Here is a 20,412-nt window from a genome sequence, read left to right on the forward strand (position 1 = left end):
TTTATTTTGCTTAAGAATGTGTAAATGTAGATTTGTACAATATATCTAAAGAGTAAAACATCTCGGGACCTGGGATTTCCCACTGCCAAATGCAACTGGCCTGTTGGTACAACAGGACTTTGGACATAAACCTATTGATAGTTTGAATTCTTTACCTCTCTTGCAATTAAGGTCAATAACAAACAAACATTTCAAACAGGAGCAGCAAGTCAACACTATAAAACCTACGTTCAAACGTGAGCTAAAATCCCTGAAGGACGCAGCCCCGTGGTGGCTCCTTTTTGAGGAGTGTTCCTAGGAGGACTTGTGCCATCAACACCAAGGTGTTTTGGGAGACTCTGAGGAGCCTAAGGACAGCCGTGGGGCAGTGGTTCAAAGAGGGGGCTAACGGGCTCCGGGCTTTTACTGCTCTGCTGCCGCCTCGCTTTCGGCTGATGTTGTTCAGACGCTGTCAGGAGCTAATTTTAGAGAAGTATAGAAATTGTTCCAGAGATTATTTAGCATGAGTGCTGGGGGTTACACGCCTCACATGAGCATCATACAGCTCCGAGAAGAGCAGAAAAGTGCTCACTGCTTTACCCTCCAGTAGTGTGAGACCTCATCCATCTCTGGTGATTAATTCAAATAAAATGCTTGTGTCCTGATGTGGCATCTTGTCCTGGTTTCTATTCAAGCATTTCCTTCAGAGAGATGGATGTAAGTTTGATCCTTTTTTTGTTGTAGTTTCAGTTCCCCAACTTGCAGTGCTGTTTTGTGAAATATTTTCCAAGTCATTAAACTTTTAAAATGTTTAATGTTTTAAAATGTTGAAGTGTTTTAAAAACAAATTTTACATCTTAGTAAGTGGTGCAGCGCTGAAATGCATTTAAATAGTTTTGCTATTGAAAGGAATACCATTATTTAGGGCAGTATCTCTTAATTATGTTCTAACAAAGTCTTGTGAAGAGGCAGAGTTAGTGGCAACAAAAGTCTGCAATTAAGGCAGGGTATGTTGCCTGAAATACAAGATAATTGTCCAGGCAAGATCGTTGGAATGGATTCAGAGCCTGGAGTTGCCAATGCTCTCTCTAGGTGCTTGGCACATCCAGCAGAGAGGAGAACTCCTCAGGAATGCGTTTATTACACGGTATGGCCCACTGTACAACTAAGACTCAGAGCTGAATGTTTTGTTCTGCTAAGTTTCGTGGCTTCATCTGGTTTGTGCTTTTTGGTTTTTTTCATCTTCCCCTTCTTACAGGCTCTCAGTCTGGTGTAAAGCTGATGGATGGGAGCAAAGGTAAAGAATGATGTAATGCAGCAGCAGCCAGAAAGCATCTTTTGTGTGAATTGTGAAATGGCTACTCCGTAGTCATCTCCCGATGAATCAGCCGTGAGGGGCCGCTTTGTGGAGCCAACCCTTTGTACATCAACTGGAAGCAGGAGGAGACATTCAGTCCTAGAGCTCTTTCTGAAAATGGAATTAACTTTTCTTTTGCCAGTCACTACCAGCATGACCTCATACACTTCTAGTACAATGCTGTGGCTAAGCCTTTGAGTACACAGCCATTACATCATCGCAGCAAATTAGAGCGGGAGGTGGGGAGAGAGGCCTCCTTGTTGTCATGGCCGATGAGATGATCAGGACCCAACTCATAGTCGCCGAGAAGTTGGTGGCTTTGCTGGAGAGCGGCGCAGAGAGGTTGCTGCTGATTGATAGCCGCCCCTTTGTGGAATACAACACCTCCCACATCCTGGATGCCATCAACATCAACTGCTCCAAGCTCATGAAGCGCAGGCTGCAGCAGGACAAAGTTTTGATCACCGAGCTCATTCAGCATTCAGCGAAACACAAGGTAGGGGTCATTTTCCTCTTATTCCTTGTGTTCGTTTAAAGGAGTGGTTGCAAAGCGACTTGTAATAGTTTTTCCTTAGGTATTTCATTAAATAATAATAATAATAAAAAAAACCAAAAAAAACAAACAAACAACCAAAACCCAACAAGATTAAAGGTTTGAGTTTAGCTGTTACCTGATTGAAGAGGGTATTGATTTCTACTGAGTTTATTGTTGGGGTTCTTTGTAGAATCAATGACAGATTTAAGGGGAGGGATATAGAAATTACTCAGAAAGAATGTTCTCAGGGTTCTTGTATGACTTGCAAAGCACAGTCTCTCAAATGTCTGTAATTAAGGCAGGGAACATTCTCTCCTAAACTTTGAAGGACTCTTGGGGGTCTGTGGTGGTGGGGCTTGCTTAGCAAGTGTTCATTTGGTTTGCAAAGAAACTGCCTCACTGTCAGTCCTGGCTCCTACTTGCTATTTAAAGGGCTTTTCATGGGGGTGGTTTGATGAATTTGGGTGTTTGTTTTGTGGTTTGTTTATTTGGGAGGAGGGGTGTGGTTTTCTCCAAATAGTGTTATCAGTGAAAAAAAAAAAATAGCTATGCTGTTTAAAATTAATGTATTCTTTCTGTGTGTGGAGAGGTTTTTTATCTATTGATATTTGTTTCATGTGTTTTGGATACAAAAATAATCTACTATGTTCTTGCTTTGACATGTAAAAAAAATGAAGCTTTTTTATTTTTATTACCTAAACTGTATTTATATATAAAGTTGTGCAGGTAACCAAAATGTGTGTGGCTTAGAGGCAGTTTAAGGTCTCTTTATTGCTTATGTACAAAACCCCCAGAAGCAAAAAGTGAGGCAGGGCTGCCTTCTAAAAGGCTCAGCTTTTAAACAAATCCACCAGCCTAGCAGAAGGTAGAGCAATTCACAAGCGACATAAAATTACCAAATGACAGAAATTTGTGGAGTGGCCTTCAACGTGCAGCAAATAATTCATTTACAAACTCTCCAGGGAATTAAATCTGAGAGGCTTATGAAGTATAAAATAAAAAACAGTTTAGTGAACAGGTGCATAAGAAATCTATATATCTGAACTGCTGTTACAGCAAATATGTGGGAACCCTGATGGAGGTGATAATGTGGTACTTTTAATCATCATCCTCCTTCCTGTTTTACTCCGAGTTCCTTGTGTTTCAGATTGAAATTGATTGCAAGCAGGAGGTGGTGGTGTATGACCAAAGCTCTAAAGATGTGACCTCTCTCTCATCTGACTGCTTTCTTACTGTGCTCCTGGGCAAACTGGAGAAGAATTTCAGCTCTGTGTATCTGCTTTCAGGTAAGATGTAACCAAAGAAACTCCTTTCAGGTGACATGTACCGAAAGAAACCTCTCAAACACTTGAATAAAAAGAAAGAAAATGCTGTTGGTATAGCAGACCTGTACAGTTTTGCAAATGCTGTTATAAATTTCAGTTATAGCAGAGACTTTTCTGTAGTTCTTTTTGCATATAGTAACCCTCATAATAGATGCAGTGCTTAGAAATTGTGTCTTACAGGGAATATATTACACCATTACTCTGTGTAAGTGGAAATGGAGCAATGCAGAGGTTTTTTAGATGCATTTGTCTTCTACTTAAGGGTAAAAAGTAGTAAAAGAAATGAGTTTCCCTGTTTTTTTAAGCATTGTACATGGTAGGAAGAAAATCTCTTCCTTACTGAACTGGTAATTACTAAAATAAGAACAAAGGAAATGATCTCCCAGAGTTACAGAGATTAGTTTGTGTGACATTTGAAACTTCAGCTCCTTAAGTGGTAACACTTTATTTAGGTCTTTTCCTTCACCCTTCTTTTTTTTGTTTTGCTTTGCTTTGCTTTGCTTTGTTTCGTTTTGTTTTTAAATCCCACATCAAAGCACCTGTAGAAATTCAGTTCCTTATAATACAGGATTTGCTGGTCTCAGCGTGCGCGTGTGTCATTATTTCTCTCCTGGAGCAGTAGACAGTGTTCACAAGAAGGAGCAAAGAGGAGAGTAAAGCAGATCCAAGGCTGAAAGAAGAGGGAATGATGAATTTAAATAGGAAATCTATTGCAGTTACTGGGTCAGTGATCTAATGAAGCATACACCTAGTGTCTGAAACACAGAGACTGAAGAATGGGGAGAGAAAGGAAATAACTCCAGAGAGATGCTTCCCCTTAGCAACATGGTTTTGTTACAGTTTGTAGTGACTTCAGATGACAGTGAAAGGTTGTGGTACTGAGAGAACTTTTCTCAACTTGTTTTCAAAGTGACTACAGAGAAAGTGAATGATTCCTGCACGTGGACGTGAGTTTGGTGCTCATGAGAGCTTTGCTTACAGTGAGCCAAGTGGGTTTTCATTTGGCTAGGGTTGGTGATTTTGTTTTCTTTGGTGTCTGGGTAAGAATTACACCTGTGGGTGGTGGACTGCAGTATTAGATTAAGTAGCTGTTCTTACCTATGAGCCACCAAGAACTGTGTGGTGTGTAGGCACAGTAAATGCTTAATGCAGAAGTGCTGAAATAAGTGGTTAATACTCGCTTAAACTGAAAATTGTTATTTGAAAAATAAGCCAGTCCAGAAGCAGTTCATATCTCCTCAGAAATCCTTTTATTGTTCAAATTCCCAACTCTGCTCAGCTGTCCTGAGGGTCTTTTAATAACCTGAAGCAGATTTCAGCTCCAGGCAGGAATCAGACTATCCTCAACTAAATGTCCATGATAGTAACAGCTCTCTTACAGCTGAGAATCAGACCTCATGGCAGGGAGGTGTTGGGGAGGGGCCAAGCACAGGAAAGTATCATGAACTTCCCTTCCTGTACGCTGTTCCTCACTTGTGTGAGACATGGCCTTGATCTTCTGTCTCATCTGCTGGACCCTCTGAAAGAAGTGCTCAGAGTCTCCACTCTCAGACTTGCTGTGGCTCTCACAGGAGTGGACAGGACCAGGAGGGGAGTGTTCCCAGCTCCCCAGTGCATCATCTGGGCAATCACCAGTTGCATGTATCATAATGGTGCTGCGAGAAATGGTTTTGTTCTCATTACCAGCATGTGGTCATTGTCTGTTTGGGATGAAAATGTTGCCTAGACCACAAGCAAGATGGTAGTGCGCATGAGCTGAGGTGAACTCAGCCCCACACAGCTGGTAAGGGTTAGTTGGGGAATCTAATGTGTCAAAATCCTCCTTATAAAAATCAGGACTTTTATTTTAGTGTGTCAAATGGCAAAGATTAGGTTTGAGAATTTCCTCTTGTATTTGTTTACATAGCTAGGATGGGGATATTTATGAATGCAGAAGAACTGATGGCTTTAAAACCAGTGGAAGAGGAGGATAAGAAAAAAGGGAAATATAAGGAAATTATTTACTACTGATCTATTACAGTTAAATGCTTATATCTGTTAAAAATCTAGCTACTCAATGCACACACAAGAAAGCTTTTAGGATGTGGGGTGAAGGAGAATTGGGTAGATTCAGTCTTACAGAAAGCTCCTTGGAGTTTCTTGATATGTGGCTGTAGGAAACTAGATAAAATATGTTGTCTCAGCAAGCTCTGATGACGAACTCTTATAAATGTTTATGGCCCATAATGAGGGCAGGGGTCAGTGTACTGTGTAAAAAGAAAAACCTTTGGACTTGAGTTTTCCCTATGCCACTAAATCTGTTTTATTTAAAACAGTGACCTTAAATAAACATTTTAGGCTAGGAAAATATTTTTTTCTTGGGATAGAATAAGGAGCAATTAATGAATATCTGAAATTCCTGCCTCTGTTCTTTTTGAAACCCCCCATCACTGAGCACTTGCTGAGGTGTTCTTTTATTTAGGTCGTGCATAAAGGTGTGCTCTGCCCTGGAGGTTGTTTTTCATTGAAGTAACTGTTGTAAAGACCTCAAAGGAACCCTTACCAGTTAGTTTAAGATCTTGATACAACTTCATTAAAACATTTATAATCTGGTGAGGAATGTTTTCAGGAATTAAATATTCCGTTTGGTTCTTAACTTTTTAGCAGCACACAAAATATTGAAATGTGGACAACAAGGGCTTAATTCTATCCCCATCATGACACCTACTCCTCTGAGTTAAGTAAGATTTAAACACAGGGATGTCGCTTCATTCCTTCTCATATGTTGAGAATTGGATTTACTGGCAATGGAGTAATTTTCCTAGTTAATAGTGTTATGATTTTCCTGCTTGCTCTGCAGAAACAGTTACTGATTTTTGCCTGAATGATCATCATTAAGGCAGTAAACCTCAAGAGTCTTGATTAAATTCTATTCTACTGTGTGAATGGAAGCATTCATATTCTACTTTCCTTAAATACTTGTTCTCCCCTGCTTTTAATCTGGCTTAGTTCTGCTCATGCAAGCACAGATGTCTTCATGACAGTTACCTTTCAAATGTTTCCTGTGAAGAAGATGAAGCACAGCTTTTTATTTTATGTCATTTTTTTTTTTCAGAACACTTTATCTAAATGGAAGGCTTTCTGAAAAACAGGAAAAAAAACCAAACCAAACCCTTTCTGTATATACAAACTGTCATTAAAAACTGTGATAGCCTAACACTGGAACACTGTATGCCTCCCTCTCAAAACAGTGGTTGGTGGGGAATTGCCTTCTAATCTCTTTCTACCCTTCTGGTTATGAAAAATATCAGTAATAATGTGATGGTGGATTTTCCCTTCACTGAAGCTCTCTGACAACCTCCTGCAGAGCACAAAGGAGTAATAAGGAGAAATAAATAAATAAGCTATTGGGTTTTTATTCCGTGACAAATGTTGGGGTCAAACACAGTGGACAGTGAAGGGCATCACAGAATGGCTTCAGTGAGATTGGACAAAGATCCTGGAAACAAATCAGTGAGTGTTTACCCAGGGAGTGTGAAAAAAGGCATGTTATTGCTGAAACTTCCCAATTCCTTGTTTGTCCCTGGCCTGTCCCTCACCTGACAAGGTGAGTGTACCAAATGGAAGATTTGCATGGAGGATCCGAGGAGAAGGAAGCAAGTCAAGAACTCTTCTACAGTCTTCTTTATCCTGCCATTCATTTTAGAAATATTTGAAATTGGAAGCCCTTTTAAAGAAATCTTTAGTGTAAAAATACTGAAGTCTCTCTAGGGTACATCCATCATTGTGTTGTCTTACTTGCCCAAAGAAAAGCTAGATAAGAAAAGCCCAGTGCTTTCTCCCTGTTTTATCTCCAGAAGCAGCATTCCTTGTGGCAGGGGAACAGGAAATCTGAAGAATATTCTCTTGAAGGTAGAGCTGGTCATTTCCATGTGCTGAAGGGACCAGGGCGGTGAGACAGGGCTTAATTCCCAGTTTCTGCAGTCCCCTATGTCAAGTCAGGGGGTGCCATGTGGTTCGGTGTGGACTGAAAGAAGGCATAAGGTTTGATAAAGCCCTGGCAAACATCCTGACACCTTTTAACATTTGGATTTGGAGCTTTATAACTCTCAGTTGTGGCTTACTGATGTTCTGAGTGTTTCCTACATAGAAGTCTTTGCAGAGTACCCCAGCACACCTTACAGTGGTGGTGTCATCAGTTAAAATAATCAGGTTATCAGCAAATCGAAATAAGTATAGTGAGAGTGAGCTGTTAAACATCCTGCCAGCGTTTGGAGGAGGACGGATTGTTGCACAATGATGCCAGCTTTCCTGATATTCCGACCGGTTGATTCCATTAGGAAGAAGCCTCTACGGAGAGAGGTAAAAATCTTGCTGAGGGAATGCAGTATTCCCCAAGTGGTCCCATAACTCATGGAGTACAGCCGGTGTTGGTGGGGTGGAGATGAGAGTGAGAGAGTAGCTTAGCTCTGAATCCCTGCCTCGAAAATTCTCCATCTCCATCAATTTTTAAGAGAGCTTAGAAAAGCTAGTACCCTTGGCTACAGCCAGGCCTCTGTGGATATCCTCCTGCCCTCTGCACTTAAAATGCAATTTTCAGTATTCATTTAGTGCCATAATTGTTTTAAGCACTTGAAGAATGGGAGTAGGGTTTATTACTTTCATATGTGCATCCACTTGCTGTCTTGAGAAGAGAGCAAGGTTTAACTAGAGTAGAGCTCACATAGCATTTCTCAAACCCAAGAAAAACTTGTTAAGTTTGCTTTTGTTTTGGATACCTCTGGATGCTTGTGAAATTTAATTGACTGAAATTATGGTGAAGGTTTGTTTTGGGTTTTTTTGTTTTGTTTTGTTTTCCCTTAAGGGCAGAAAGGGCGAGTGTGAGTGTCCACTCTTCTCTTTGTACTTGCCATGCCACTTGGAATATGGCACTTGGGTGGGATGGGAAGCTTGACCCCATTCTCACACATCTCCCCCTTCCTTGTTTGCTTAACCTGCCTATTAACCTTGTCTTACCAAAGGCAGAAACCCTCCAGGGCAAAGAACTTCCCTTGCTACTGTGCTTGTAAAACACCTGGAATAATGGGGCCGCTTTCCGAACGCCACCGGAATAAAAACACCGCTGGCTTTCCCAAACTGTGAAACCTTGGAGCCTGTGGAAGGACTCCCCGTGGCTGAAGGGGGGGGGACAGGAATGGGATGGGAGCCCTCCCGACAGGGCTCTGCAGCCTGAGCTTATGTAATGGAAAATGGCACGGGTCCCTGCGGAGCGGAGCAGGAATGCGGGAATTGGAATGGCCCATGGAGGTCTGCAGCTCGTTTAAACAGAGTGGAAACACTGCAGATTCATAAAACTCGTGAGTCAGAGAGTTTACAGCTTTCCTTCCTTACGGCAAGGGGAAAAAAATCTATACTGCAGCTTTTAAATAAACACGGTAATGTTCAACGGGAATGCGGCTGGGAAAGAGCACGAAGAGCCGCTGAGGCAAAGCGAACGTAAAACTCCAGGGGTTGTATATTTTGTCTTTGCTGTAGTGCTGTTTGATTTATGGTTTTTAGCCTAGTTTTCAGTGATGTTACCTTCCTGGCCTGGCACTAATCAGTATTTTCAGTAACAAATTCTAAATTGGTATTTAGAAGAGGAAGAAAAAAAGCCCCAAAAGCTAAATATGTTTTACTCTACTGCATACCTTTGGTGAATACAGGCATTTGGTGAGGCTTGCTTAGAATGATAGGGCCTAAATATTATGTTTTAGAGTAGTTGCAAATTTTCCTGCTTTTTTATTCTTTATTTCCTTTAAAAGGGAAAATTAAATGGAAAAGGGAAAAAAAAAAAAAAAGGACAACAATGTAATATTTATTAGTATGTGGTTATATAAAATTATGAATAATCAGTGCCCTTAATGAAGAAGCAAATTCTGGATTTAATGAAGGTGGAATTGTCTGTTAAATCCATAGGCTTCAAGGTCTCCTTCTTGCAATGCTGTCCTAGTACATGCATGTAGTCTTTTTCTGACTCATCACTTGGGTCTCAAACCTTTTCCACTCCCTGCTTTAAAATAATGGGTTTTGATGCTAAATTAACACTGATGTACTTGGCAGACAATTAGGTCTTGTGGGAAAAGGAAGGAAGTAACTTCTAGTCTGTTTTCAGGAATTCATAGAAGAAAACCAATTTCTCCCTTTGGCATTTTCAGAATTGTCAGGATCCAAAGCAGGGGGGAAAGGAGCAGTATCTAATTTGAATGGCGCTTCAGAAAAGTGCCCAAGTTTGCTCTGTTACCAGTGTGCCTTGTCTGTGGTCTTTTCCAGCAGACTCCATGTGAAAAAAGGACACAACCACTGTCTCTTACATCTCCATCAGCAGCACCAGACTGGATCTTTCTGTGCTCTGGGGTGAGGCACATGGTGCTGCAGGGATGTTGTATTAAACACTTTCTAGGCTTTTCTTAGCCTGGGGTTTTAGGGAAGCCAAGCTCTTAGGAGTTGCCATGTTGTCCCTGTCTCTGCTGTCACCCACAAAAGATGTTTCAAAAGCTCACTGGTCAGCTTCAATAAGGCTTGACAAAAGGGGTAATTAAATGAAAAAAAAATAATGGAAGTTCTTGTGAGCTGTATGAAACGAGCACGGGTACAGTGCAGAGCCTCAAATTAGTGTCTGTCCCTGAAAAGCTGAGCTGGGAGTGAATTTGCTGGTGTGACCAAGCAGCTCAGGGAGCTCAGGATGAAAGTTCTCAAGGATCTGCTGTGAGATGGGCACTGGTGGCAGGGAGAATTCCTTGGTTCTGCAGCCCCTCAGTTACCTGGATGAAAAACATGTTTCTGTAGCCTGAAAATGGAAAGCTGCTCCTCTGGTCTTCCCAAATCACCAATATTTCTCTATCATTTGTTGCCTCCTGATCCCATATTCTTTCCCTGCCTCTTCCTGTTTCTAGCAAAGTTAATTGGGGGTTCTGTTTATATAAGGATTTATGCAGTGAATCTATAAGGAGGAATAACTTTTACCACAGAATTTTGCTGAAACATTTTTATCTGTTCTGGGCTTGGTCCTGTTGTGTTTCCTGAGTTGGCTGAGAAGGGAGCTGACACTTCTGATACCAAGATTCCCTTGGAGATCATACCTTTATGATCCCAGCTGTAGTTAGGGAAGCCTTGATCAAAGGGAAGTCCGTAGTCAGCACTTTGCAGAACCATAGCAACAGGGCAATCAAGTGGTTTACTGGATCTTGCCAGATTTCTGCTGATGGATGTGGAGGCTTGTATGCAAGAAGCACATTGCTGTAAGCGCTGGGAGGTGTTGGGTTGTCCGCCACACACAGGGGCTGCAAAACCAGAGAGCTTTTGGCACCTTGACATGGTTTTGTAGAGACATCCTGTTGAATGTCGGGAGAGCTGTTTCAGCTCAGCTTACCGCTAAGAATACAGAAAACCTGTGTGGCTCAGAGCTATTGAGGAGAGAATATTTGGGAGTTATTTGTCAGTCATCCATTTCCAAGGCCCAGTGACATTTATCAAAGAATTCAGTGAAACTCTCTTAACCCAGTAGCTCTGTTAATGATCTGTGGATTTTTGCTTTCCTTCCCCCCCACCACCGTTTCAACGTGCTCTTGCAATTGATTTATGATTCACATGAGGCTGGAGCAGTGGTGGGAGAAAGGATGTTATTTAGAAACTAGCTCCAGAAGAAAAGTGTGTTTTCTCTAATTAAAACAAACTGCACAATGCTGCCAATAACCCTGTTCTGACTGAGGTAGGCAAGGAGATTTAAGGAAAAAAAATTGTCTTCTTGCAAAGATCATCCCCAAATTATGGAATTTGAAACAAAACCCGTCCCATTTTTCTTTTAAGGTTCAATTTTTTGTTCTGTATTCCTACCTGTAGACTAAATTAATTTCCCAAATGTTTAAGGTTTATTTTTTGAAAACTGCTTCATTTACAGCAGAAGTGTGCAGGTGGTCTGAGTGCTTAAAACACTTTCCTCATAAGAGGCTCCTCATGTAGACTGGTCATAGAGTTCAGCTTTGGGGACTCTGGGGAGCCACAACCTGTGTTAGAAAACAGACATTTGAAATAAATCCCTTTTCTCTATACATCTTTAGGTGCTGAGGGGATTTTTTAAATATGTTTCCGTATGTATTTTAAAAATATGTATATTTTGTAAGTTAATGCAAGCAAATAGTGATGAGTACAGTTCTTTTGAATAGAAATGAGTCTCATAATGCCATGAGAGCTCAGTGATCATACATGTGGATGCTATTGTTCCAGACCTTTGATAGTTTGTGACACTTAAAGGAAATGGTACTTAAGCAGAATGCATCTGTGAATGTGTTTTCTTGGTTTGGGATTTGCTTGCTTGTGAGATTTTAAAGCAATTTTTCCACATGCACTGACCTAGAATGGGTTTTTCGTGTGGGGAAGTGCCATAAATCAAAGCCAGATTGATTGAAAAGCTGCTAACCTTTTGAAAACCTGGTCATAAAGGATGGCAGGGAAGGCAGCTTAATATTTGAAACAAATCACTGGTCTTGTGCTTTCTCAAATCAGTGTAGATACTAACACCACGTTAAAATATACTCAGAGGAAAGGAGGGTTCACTTGGTGCACATGTAAAGGCAGGCAATATAATGTCAGACTTTAGAGATTTGAGAGTTTTGTGAGTGTAATTCGTGTTGTAAAGGTACTGAAGCTACATGTTACTAGGATAGCATGAGTAGGAAAGAAGAAACATGACTTTGAAAGGATGAATGCCTTAGAGGAAGTATTGAAATACGTAATCTTGAATCATTTCAATTGGCCTTCATAGAGTCCTGGAATAAAAATAAAATAAAAGAGTGCTCCTTATACTTACGATGACAGAGCATGGCTTCCATCTCCCCAAAATCTCCAGTATTTTGCATATTAGCCTCCTGCTTAATTTCTTGTCACAGGTTTCACACAGAAATGAGACCAATCCCTAGGTAGTTGGGAAGAAACCTTTTTTGCTGAACTTTTCCCACAAGGTCTTTTGCAAAGATAGTGCAGATGTAAAATCTTTGCTTGTGCAGCTTCTTTGTAAGGATTTCTCTATTTCCAGCCATGTTGGTGAGAGGATCCACAAAGCAGCCAACAGTGCTCCCAGCAAATAAAGGATAAACAAAAGAAACCAAGGCAAATATTTGATTTATTCCTCTACACCACTCTCTCAAATAACTGCTTAAATTCAATCTCAGAGGTATATACTGCCTATAAATTCAAGGAATGCTTCCTGTAACAGAAGGGAAAACATTAGGCCATACTGGAGAAAATTTAACAAGTGTGTGAGAGAATAGTTTTGCAAACTCTTCCTCTCATTGAAAGGAACAAGCAGGATCTGTGCTCCTGATGGGCAGTGCCTTAGCTTGTGTAACAAATAGTCAAACTTTTTGTTTGTTTGTTTGTTTATTTATTTATTCAGGAAACTAAGCAAGAATTGCTGTTCATAAAATGTTTGCTCTAGAATCTGCCTGCTGGCTTTTTTTTTTATTAGGTAAAATGGGTAACTGTTACACACTATTCCCTTGGTGTTTCTACATTCTACTAATGATACAGATTTTAAAATCCAAAGAATAGGCATAATTCAGGCAAGGGTAATGCAAGCCCTGGCAAAACAGTACATTAGCTTATTCCTGAGTAATTTTAATTCACATCTTCAAACTGTAATCACAGTGAACATATCATTTGGCAGATTCAGCACATCAGTGCTTCAGTTCTTGATGATAAAAAGGTCTCTGTTCTGAACAGATTATAATTACTCTTCCTTCAGTTAAAACTGCTCATCTGGGAGGAAAGAGCTGGAGATTTTCACTGTGCTGTGCAAGTTTTCCCTCTGCTTCACCTCCCCCCCTCGAGATTGAGAAGCCTTGGCTTGGTGTGGTTTTGAAAGATGAAACTTCCTCCAGTGTCCTGGGTGAAATACATTATTTGTGGAGCAGCTCACAAAACAGTACTGTAGGATTTTAATTAGTAATGTAGGATTTTAAAAGTGAGCATTACTAAATGTATAACAATACTTTTACCAAATGGAGTAAACGTGACTTTTTCTTAATGACCTTAATGAACAGTATAAACCTGATAGGGGAGAAGGAAGTGTCTGGAAACATCTTGCTGGGGTGGAGACTAAAAGGTGTGCCTGCTTACAGTGTGGTGGGTGCTGTGCCTGTTTTTCTGAAGCATCATTTCCACATATTAAAAAGGGGAAGAAGCATCAAAAACTTCCGAGAAGTGGAGGGAGAGAAAGAAATGTTCCAGGCAGAGTGGGAATAGCCAGGCCTTGGCTGCTGATGTATGGTTCCACGGAAAGATTTGTATTTCTTCTCTTATTCTAGGGAGCAAAAAATCAAGGATTACTGTGTTTCCCATTTTGTCTGGAGAACCACAAAGCTGACCTAAGGAAAAGGCACATGTACAGCTTGCCTACCAAGGCTTTCCTGCTGCCTCTCAGTGCCTCCCCCTCTCCCATGCTGAATGCTGCTCTCCCAGAACTGGCACGGGTTACCACCACATTTGTAGATTAAATACCTGCTCTTCCTCTCACAGGTGGATTTGCTGAGTTCTCCAGCTCTTTCCCTGGTCTCTGTGAAGGAAAATCCACACTCATCCCTACTTGCATTTCTCAACCCTGCCTACCTGTTTCCAACACTGGCCCAACTAGGATCCTGCCTCACCTCTACCTTGGGTGTCAGCGAGATGTCCTCAACAAGGTGAGCATTCTGGGTGCCACGTGGGTCACTGGAATGAGTATCTGATCTCCAGGGATCTTCCATCATGGTGCATCGTTGCAGCTGTGAAACAGCAGAAGCGGATGCAGGTAACGCACGAGCCATGGAAGGCTGTGGGAGCAGCAGTGATCCACACACCACGTAATTAATCGTGTGACATGAAACTTGGGCGTCTTTCTCCTTCATCCTGGGGCAGATGAAATGGTGCATTCCTCAGGAACCTGCCCACCAACAGCAAACTATCACATCTGCCATGACACAGGTCAAGTGGTTCCTGTCACGGCTCTGACTGGCTTGTTTTGGCAGGTCTTGGAGGTTGACACAGTTATATTCGTAGTTACAGCAGGACAAAGGAAGATTGTATGGTTTTAGTATTTCCTTCAAGCACTAGGAAAATATAGCACTTAAACACCATGAACTGTGTAATAAGGGATTACTGCGAACGAATCTTCGTGCACCTACTGAAATCATAAAATGAGCTTTTATGGTGGCCCTGCATTAAAAAACTTTTACTGTTTCTAAGTAACTTAAATTACTAAAAATTAGTAATTTCTGCTCCTAAAGAATGGCAAAAATTATATATATACTTAAAATAGTCAACAAAGTTATCAAATATAGCACTGGGAGGATGCTGGATTATCAGATGTCTAAGAGAGCTTGTCTCAAATTGGCATGGGTCTCTGTTCTTATGTATATCCACACATTTGCCTTCATGAGGAGCCAGCTCACTGCTTCCAACCTGCACCTTCAAAGGGAATTTTTATTCTTTGTGCTGCCTGTGCCCTTGTGCCTCCCATGCTCTCTGACAGTCCTATTCATTAGTTGAATCCCCAACAGCCTTCATAAGCTGGCATTAAATACATGGATGAGGGAGAGGGAAGGAGTGCTTCACCCTAGAATATTGCCCTAATTATGTGCAAGGTTTATGTGTATGGTTTTTTATCCAAACCTTAAGCCATGAACTATCATAAGTAGTCCTGTAACTGGATAAAATTTATGTACTTTGACCATTTTGATTTTCACTGCTTTCTTCTACTTTTGCTCCCTCCCAGTCTGGCCATTAATAGGCTATTTTTAGATTTTTCACAATTATTTTAAGGGGATTTTTCACACACAAGCAATCATGTAAAAGGTAATTGTGATTTAGCAGAAGGCACAGAAATGGAGGATAGTTAGCAGTCATTACATCTACTTTGTCCTTTAAAATCTTCCTTGTCTTTACTGCCAGGTAGCAAGTCAGCCATTCAATTCAGTGATTCACTTATGATGGATGTCAAAGCAGCTTATTGTTCTTCCTACCACAGAAGTAATTTATGGTCCCCAGACAAAAGACAGCAGGAACTATAATTAAAAAAAAATACATAAACCTCTTTCAGTTGATGAGGTATTAGATGTTTTTATGCTGTTTGTGTCAGTGTGTCTGCAGTCTTGGTGTCACTTCAGTGTGTGTCAAAGGAAACCCTGCACATACTTTGGAATTAGTGCAAGAGCCCCAGGAGCTGGTTAGATCTGTACATTTTCATGTCCTTGGGACCGAAAATCGGGGATTACTGTGTTTCCCATGCTGTATGGAGAATCCCACAAATGACAGCACGCCACCTATTCAGGTGTTCAGGAAGTTCTTACCACCTGGTGTCATCCCTGACAGTCAGTGTCTTGGAAGTTCTTCCACTGGTGACTTCTTGGATTTCTTACCCATTTTTAGAACAAATACAAATCCTTTGATTTCAGATCTACTAATTTTTTTTAACTTTTTCCTTTTCTTGGCTGCACTAAACTAGATCTGAGTGCCAGTGGCTCATCTACCTCTTATCTACATCTTCAGATTTGCGTCTGGAAAACGCAAAATGTCTTCCATCTTTAATACTGGAAAGTACTAAGAAGCTGTGGGAACAAATTACAATTTCTACCTCTTAGAAGGCACTTGATGTTTTCCCCAATACCAGCAACTCCCAGTTTCCTGGGTTTAACCAGTTTCTGGATTTAACTAAAATTTAGCGGTAGCTGCACACTGGCACATTAGAAACAGGAATAACGGATCTCTGCTGCTCTTCCTACAACATGCTTGGCTTCTGGGAAGCCTGGATCCTGCACAAGGGCACTGGGGAGAGCAAGGAGGGTGACTGACTACACTGATTGCCCAAAAACACATGGCAAGAAATCTGGGAAGTAAAGAACATTCGAAAGCAGAGGGTCAGAAACAAAAACCCAGGGACAAGTAGCAAAGTGCTGTCTCTGTTAGGACAGTCCAGGAGCTGGTAAGTGGCTGCATTTGCATTCTCTGGTTTAATGGCCTTGCTGGGGCTGCTTGGGACAGGAAGGCAGCTTGCTGCTAGGATTAAAATAGCTCTTTTCTATTCAAATCCAGGTTTTTAAAAATAATTTTTAAAAAATGCTGAAAAATTCTAGTAAGATTCCCCAAACTTAAGATGTAGTTGTACACTGACCTTGTTTTTCCCTTCAAGTGCTGTGAGTTCTCATGGCTCCTTCCATTCACTAGACATGCCAGTTTCTCTGAAATGTAATCATCTCAAAAATATATGCAAGAAACTCCTAATCAGCACTACTGTTCGACCTGATGAATTAAAAATGTGAGTTTTTATCAGGTTTTATCAAGATGACCTTATCTTTTCAGAATCTTTATAAGCTTATCTCTGAGTGCCTGTGTAGGGAAATGCTTCTGCTGTTGCAGAACAATCTGTTTTCATGACCTTTTCAGAATACTAATGGTATTTACAATTAATACCTCTGCTGATAATGCTTTATTTAGGAAGGATGTGCAGCCACAAATGCTTGGTTTCTGTCCTTCAGCAAAACTAATGATTCATTCAGGAAAGTCTTCAGAGAATTTGAATATTTTTTGCAGATTTATTTCTAAATGCTTAATTCTTAAAACATTTGTATTTTTTGCAGTAAATGCTAAAAACCCACTAAGAATATGAAGAGAAAGGTTTGCTTGTTTTGGGTCTCAGTGTGCTACATTGTGGTTGTTTTCCTGTGATAGATTGGCATTGCAAGTCAGTATTTATTTTTACAGAAGATCTTCCTTGTTCTTTGTGAAAGAGAAGAAAATTGCATTCTAACCTACATAGGAGTGGCAGTGTCCTTTCTGAAAGTTAGTGTGAGAGAAAGCAATCTGTAGTGTGGTTATGGGCCTGAAGGAGCTTCCTGCTTACACCTCATGGCTTGTACCAGCATTTAAAATGTAAAACTCTCTGCCTTCCCACTTGCATAACTATTCTTTTCTTCCAAACCTGGATTTTATTTCCTGGAACAAAATAACATTTTAAGGTGCTATTAATTTTCAGATTAAACAAGTCATAAAATGTAAATAAGCTTACAAAAGAGCATTTACCTTCTTTTCACAGAGTTGTTAGTATTAGGATTTCTGGATCTTCCTCCCATCGTAATTCACTTTTTCCTCTTGGGTGCCTCACAATGAAGGCACTGTTATGGTTATTACACTGCAGCATGTCACAGTGGGAATGATTGATTCTTCAGAACAGAAGGAAGCATAACTTCTTTCTTTAGCCTCAGTCTGAAAGACAAGAACTAATATTTTGGGGTGGTTTTCTTGGCTTGTAGATTTCGGACTTGGCGTCTGCAGCCTTCTTGTTCCATTTGAATAATCAATCCCACATCCAAAACCTGGCACAGTGTGCAGTGGGGATGGTTTGGCTGTGCAGCCCCATCAATGAGTTTTAAAAGAAATAATAGGGTTTTCTATTCTTCCCAATTCATCACACCCCCTTAACCATATCCTTAACAAACCTGGAGGTGGCAGTTCATTTGTTAGTGAGACCGTCACCACCCCCCTCTTCCTGCCTGGGAATTTGGGACCCTGCGTTTGCTTTTGTCCCAGATATTCCAGTTGCTCCTCGCTCACCTTCAAGCAGTGACAACAGGGAGTGAGCTGGTTTGGGGCCAGTATTTCAGCTCAGTGACCTAAAGCCAGTAATTGTTTCCCAGGATGTGCTGCTGAAGAGCTTTGGGGTCCTGGAAGGGAAAAGCTGTGCGGTCCAGGACAGGTGGGGATGTTGGGGATCAGGGCTCTCCGTGCCACACGTAAGACACCAGGAGTCCAGTTCGTGCCCTGTGCCAGGAATCCCATTCCCACTGGATAATTCCCATTATTCCTGTATTTCCTTACAGCACTCCTGCTTTTAGGCATGTCAGTGTGTGAGAGTGAAATCCAGGCTGGAGGGAGCTTGGTGCTTCAGCTGGGGGCATGAAGGAAGGGAGAGGGGCAAACAGGGACATACTGGAATTTGTTGATGAGAAGCTGAGCTATGTTGGGAGTGTGACCCAGGAAATTAGCAAGGCAAGAAGCACTAAGGCTGAGAACTTACCTTGACACATACAGCCCTTTTTTTTTTTTTTTTTTTTTTTTTTTTTTTTTTTTTTTCTTTTTTTTTTTTTTCTTTTGACCATTGCTGCAAATAATATTTCTGATGATTTGCTTTGCAAGGGATTGTCCATCTCCTGTTCCCCTTGGATGGGTGTGCTCATGCCATAATGCATGTCCATTGGTTTAATGTGCCCACACCTCCAGCCTCTGAAGGTGCTGATGAGAGGGACTTTGGATGAGAGGGTGGCGGAGCAGCTCATTTTGCTCCAGGCAACAAAAATCAGCTCCCTCGCAGAAATTCATGTAAATTCCCTGTTTACAACCTCTGTTGGCTGAACTTTGTGCACTTTCCTCTGAAAGTGACTGATTCAGATTCCCTTTTCCCCTGCAGCTCTTGGTTCTCACTCAGCATTTAATTAATGCATGGATATCCCTGTGAGTGTGTTTTACACATGCTCTGTCACGTGTGTGGGATTCCTGTGCTCAACATCACATGCTAGTTAGATTGCTCTGACTGAAAAAGATAGAGTTCTGGCTCTTCTGCTAAATAAGCATATCCCTGTTTCTCCTCACTAAAAGATCTCTATGCTTGCAGAAGGAATTGAGGGAAGAATCAACCATTTGGCTTTGTGGCAGTATTTTTCTACTGGTAGATCTCCAGTTGAAATCAGCAGTGTAAGAATTCCTTCATGCTGCTGCTCCTGTGGATTGACAAACTTTATTATATATCTGCTATGAAAGCAAAAGGATTAAAACCAGATTTTGGTGTGTTTTTTGGGGTTTTTTTTTAATGTTTATTTTGAGATAACAGTTTCCATAGAAATCTGGCCAAAAACTCCCCAGTGTTTATGTTCAGTGTAAGTAGTGTCCAAGCTTAGTATTGCATGTCACTCACTGCCAGATCATCCCTGAACCATGGCAGTTTGATAAGCATTACTCCAACATGCTAAATTGCTTTTTTTTTGTCAAGATGTTTCCTTGGAGGAGCCTGGATGGTTTGCAGTAGAGCTATCTCTACTTTTCCAGTGCTTCTTCCATGTGTTTGTGCACTAAGGTGCCCACTGCATCACAAACTCCTTTGCACAACTCTAAAAACTGTGCACGTGGTGAGATGCAGAAAAGACAGCTCTGTTCTATTTCAGTCATGAAAACTGACTTACTTAAAAGTCCAGTTGACTCTTAAATGTGCACTGAGTGTCTTGCTTGTTCCTGTGACATTTCTCTGAGAGGCAAGAGGCCTAGAGACTGAAAACTGAAATTGCACATCGCAGAGCAGGACTCCTGTAAAATGCCACTCAGTGCCGTGTGGAAATGGTTTCATTCAAGATCTTCATCTCTTTCCTTGAGGTTTTGAGAGAGTTTTGCACATTCCCTTAGAAACAAGAAACTCCTCGACTTGAGTGGTGACTGCAGGAGGCATCCACTTCATTTCCTATTTCCCACCAATATCTGTGATGGGGCAGTTTCAGTCCTAGATATGTGATCTGGAAAACTCATATTCAGGTCAGCACACTGCATGTGGGAAGTGTTTGTTGTTCAGCTTGCATGCTGAGAATTTAAACCAAAGTAGCAAAAAGTTCATTCTTTTGGAAGTGATGTTTCAAAGTAGGAGAAGGTATTCTACCATTACTTCTGTTCTTTGTTAACTTCATTTTAATGGGATTTGCAGTTCATATGTTATTTGGACACACTGGATGTCTCATTAGAAGTTGTTAAAAGAATTCAAAGCTGAGGAGTTGTGTTTTTCCTAGAAGAATGTCCCTTACACAGCTGGGGCAATTCCAGCAAAATTTCAGTTTGGTCTTTAGCTTTGCAATGTGCCAAAGGTACCATTTGACTTCTCTAGGCTTAATCTTCTGCTCTTTCCTAGGAGCTGATGCAGCAGAACGACATTGCCTACGTCCTGAACGCCAGCAATACTTGTCCAAAGCCTGATTTTATTCCAGAATCCCATTTCCTCAGAGTGCCTGTGAATGACAGCTTTTGTGAGAAAATTTTGCCTTGGTTGGATAAATCAGTCGATTTTATAGGTGAGTAGAAAATTTGAATTCCCTCTCAAGCAGTGTTTGGGTTGCTCTGTGTGTCTGCCGTGTTATTTTGGCTGGAGAAGCCCCTACTGCTTTCTGGGTGGTGTAAAAATACCCTCAGGATCT

The 20,412-nt window shown here is 41.1% G+C and overlaps 1 protein-coding gene across 1 annotated transcript in view; it reads left to right on the forward strand.

Moving 5' to 3' along the window:
• DUSP16 (dual specificity phosphatase 16) overlaps positions 1 to 20,412 on the forward strand; it is a 61,016-nt gene that overhangs the window by 32,367 nt on the left and 8,237 nt on the right. The window contains exons 3-6 of the mRNA XM_040061271.1: positions 1,238 to 1,832; positions 3,019 to 3,157; positions 13,730 to 13,893; positions 20,130 to 20,289. Coding sequence (XP_039917205.1) covers positions 1,602 to 1,832; positions 3,019 to 3,157; positions 13,730 to 13,893; positions 20,130 to 20,289 — 694 coding nt within the window. The 5' untranslated portion in view covers positions 1,238 to 1,601. The remainder of the gene's footprint in view (positions 1 to 1,237; positions 1,833 to 3,018; positions 3,158 to 13,729; positions 13,894 to 20,129; positions 20,290 to 20,412) is intronic.

The sequence above is a fragment of the Hirundo rustica genome, chromosome 4 (genome assembly GCF_015227805.2).
Source record: "Hirundo rustica isolate bHirRus1 chromosome 4, bHirRus1.pri.v3, whole genome shotgun sequence".
NCBI classification, from domain to species: domain Eukaryota; kingdom Metazoa; phylum Chordata; class Aves; order Passeriformes; family Hirundinidae; genus Hirundo; species Hirundo rustica.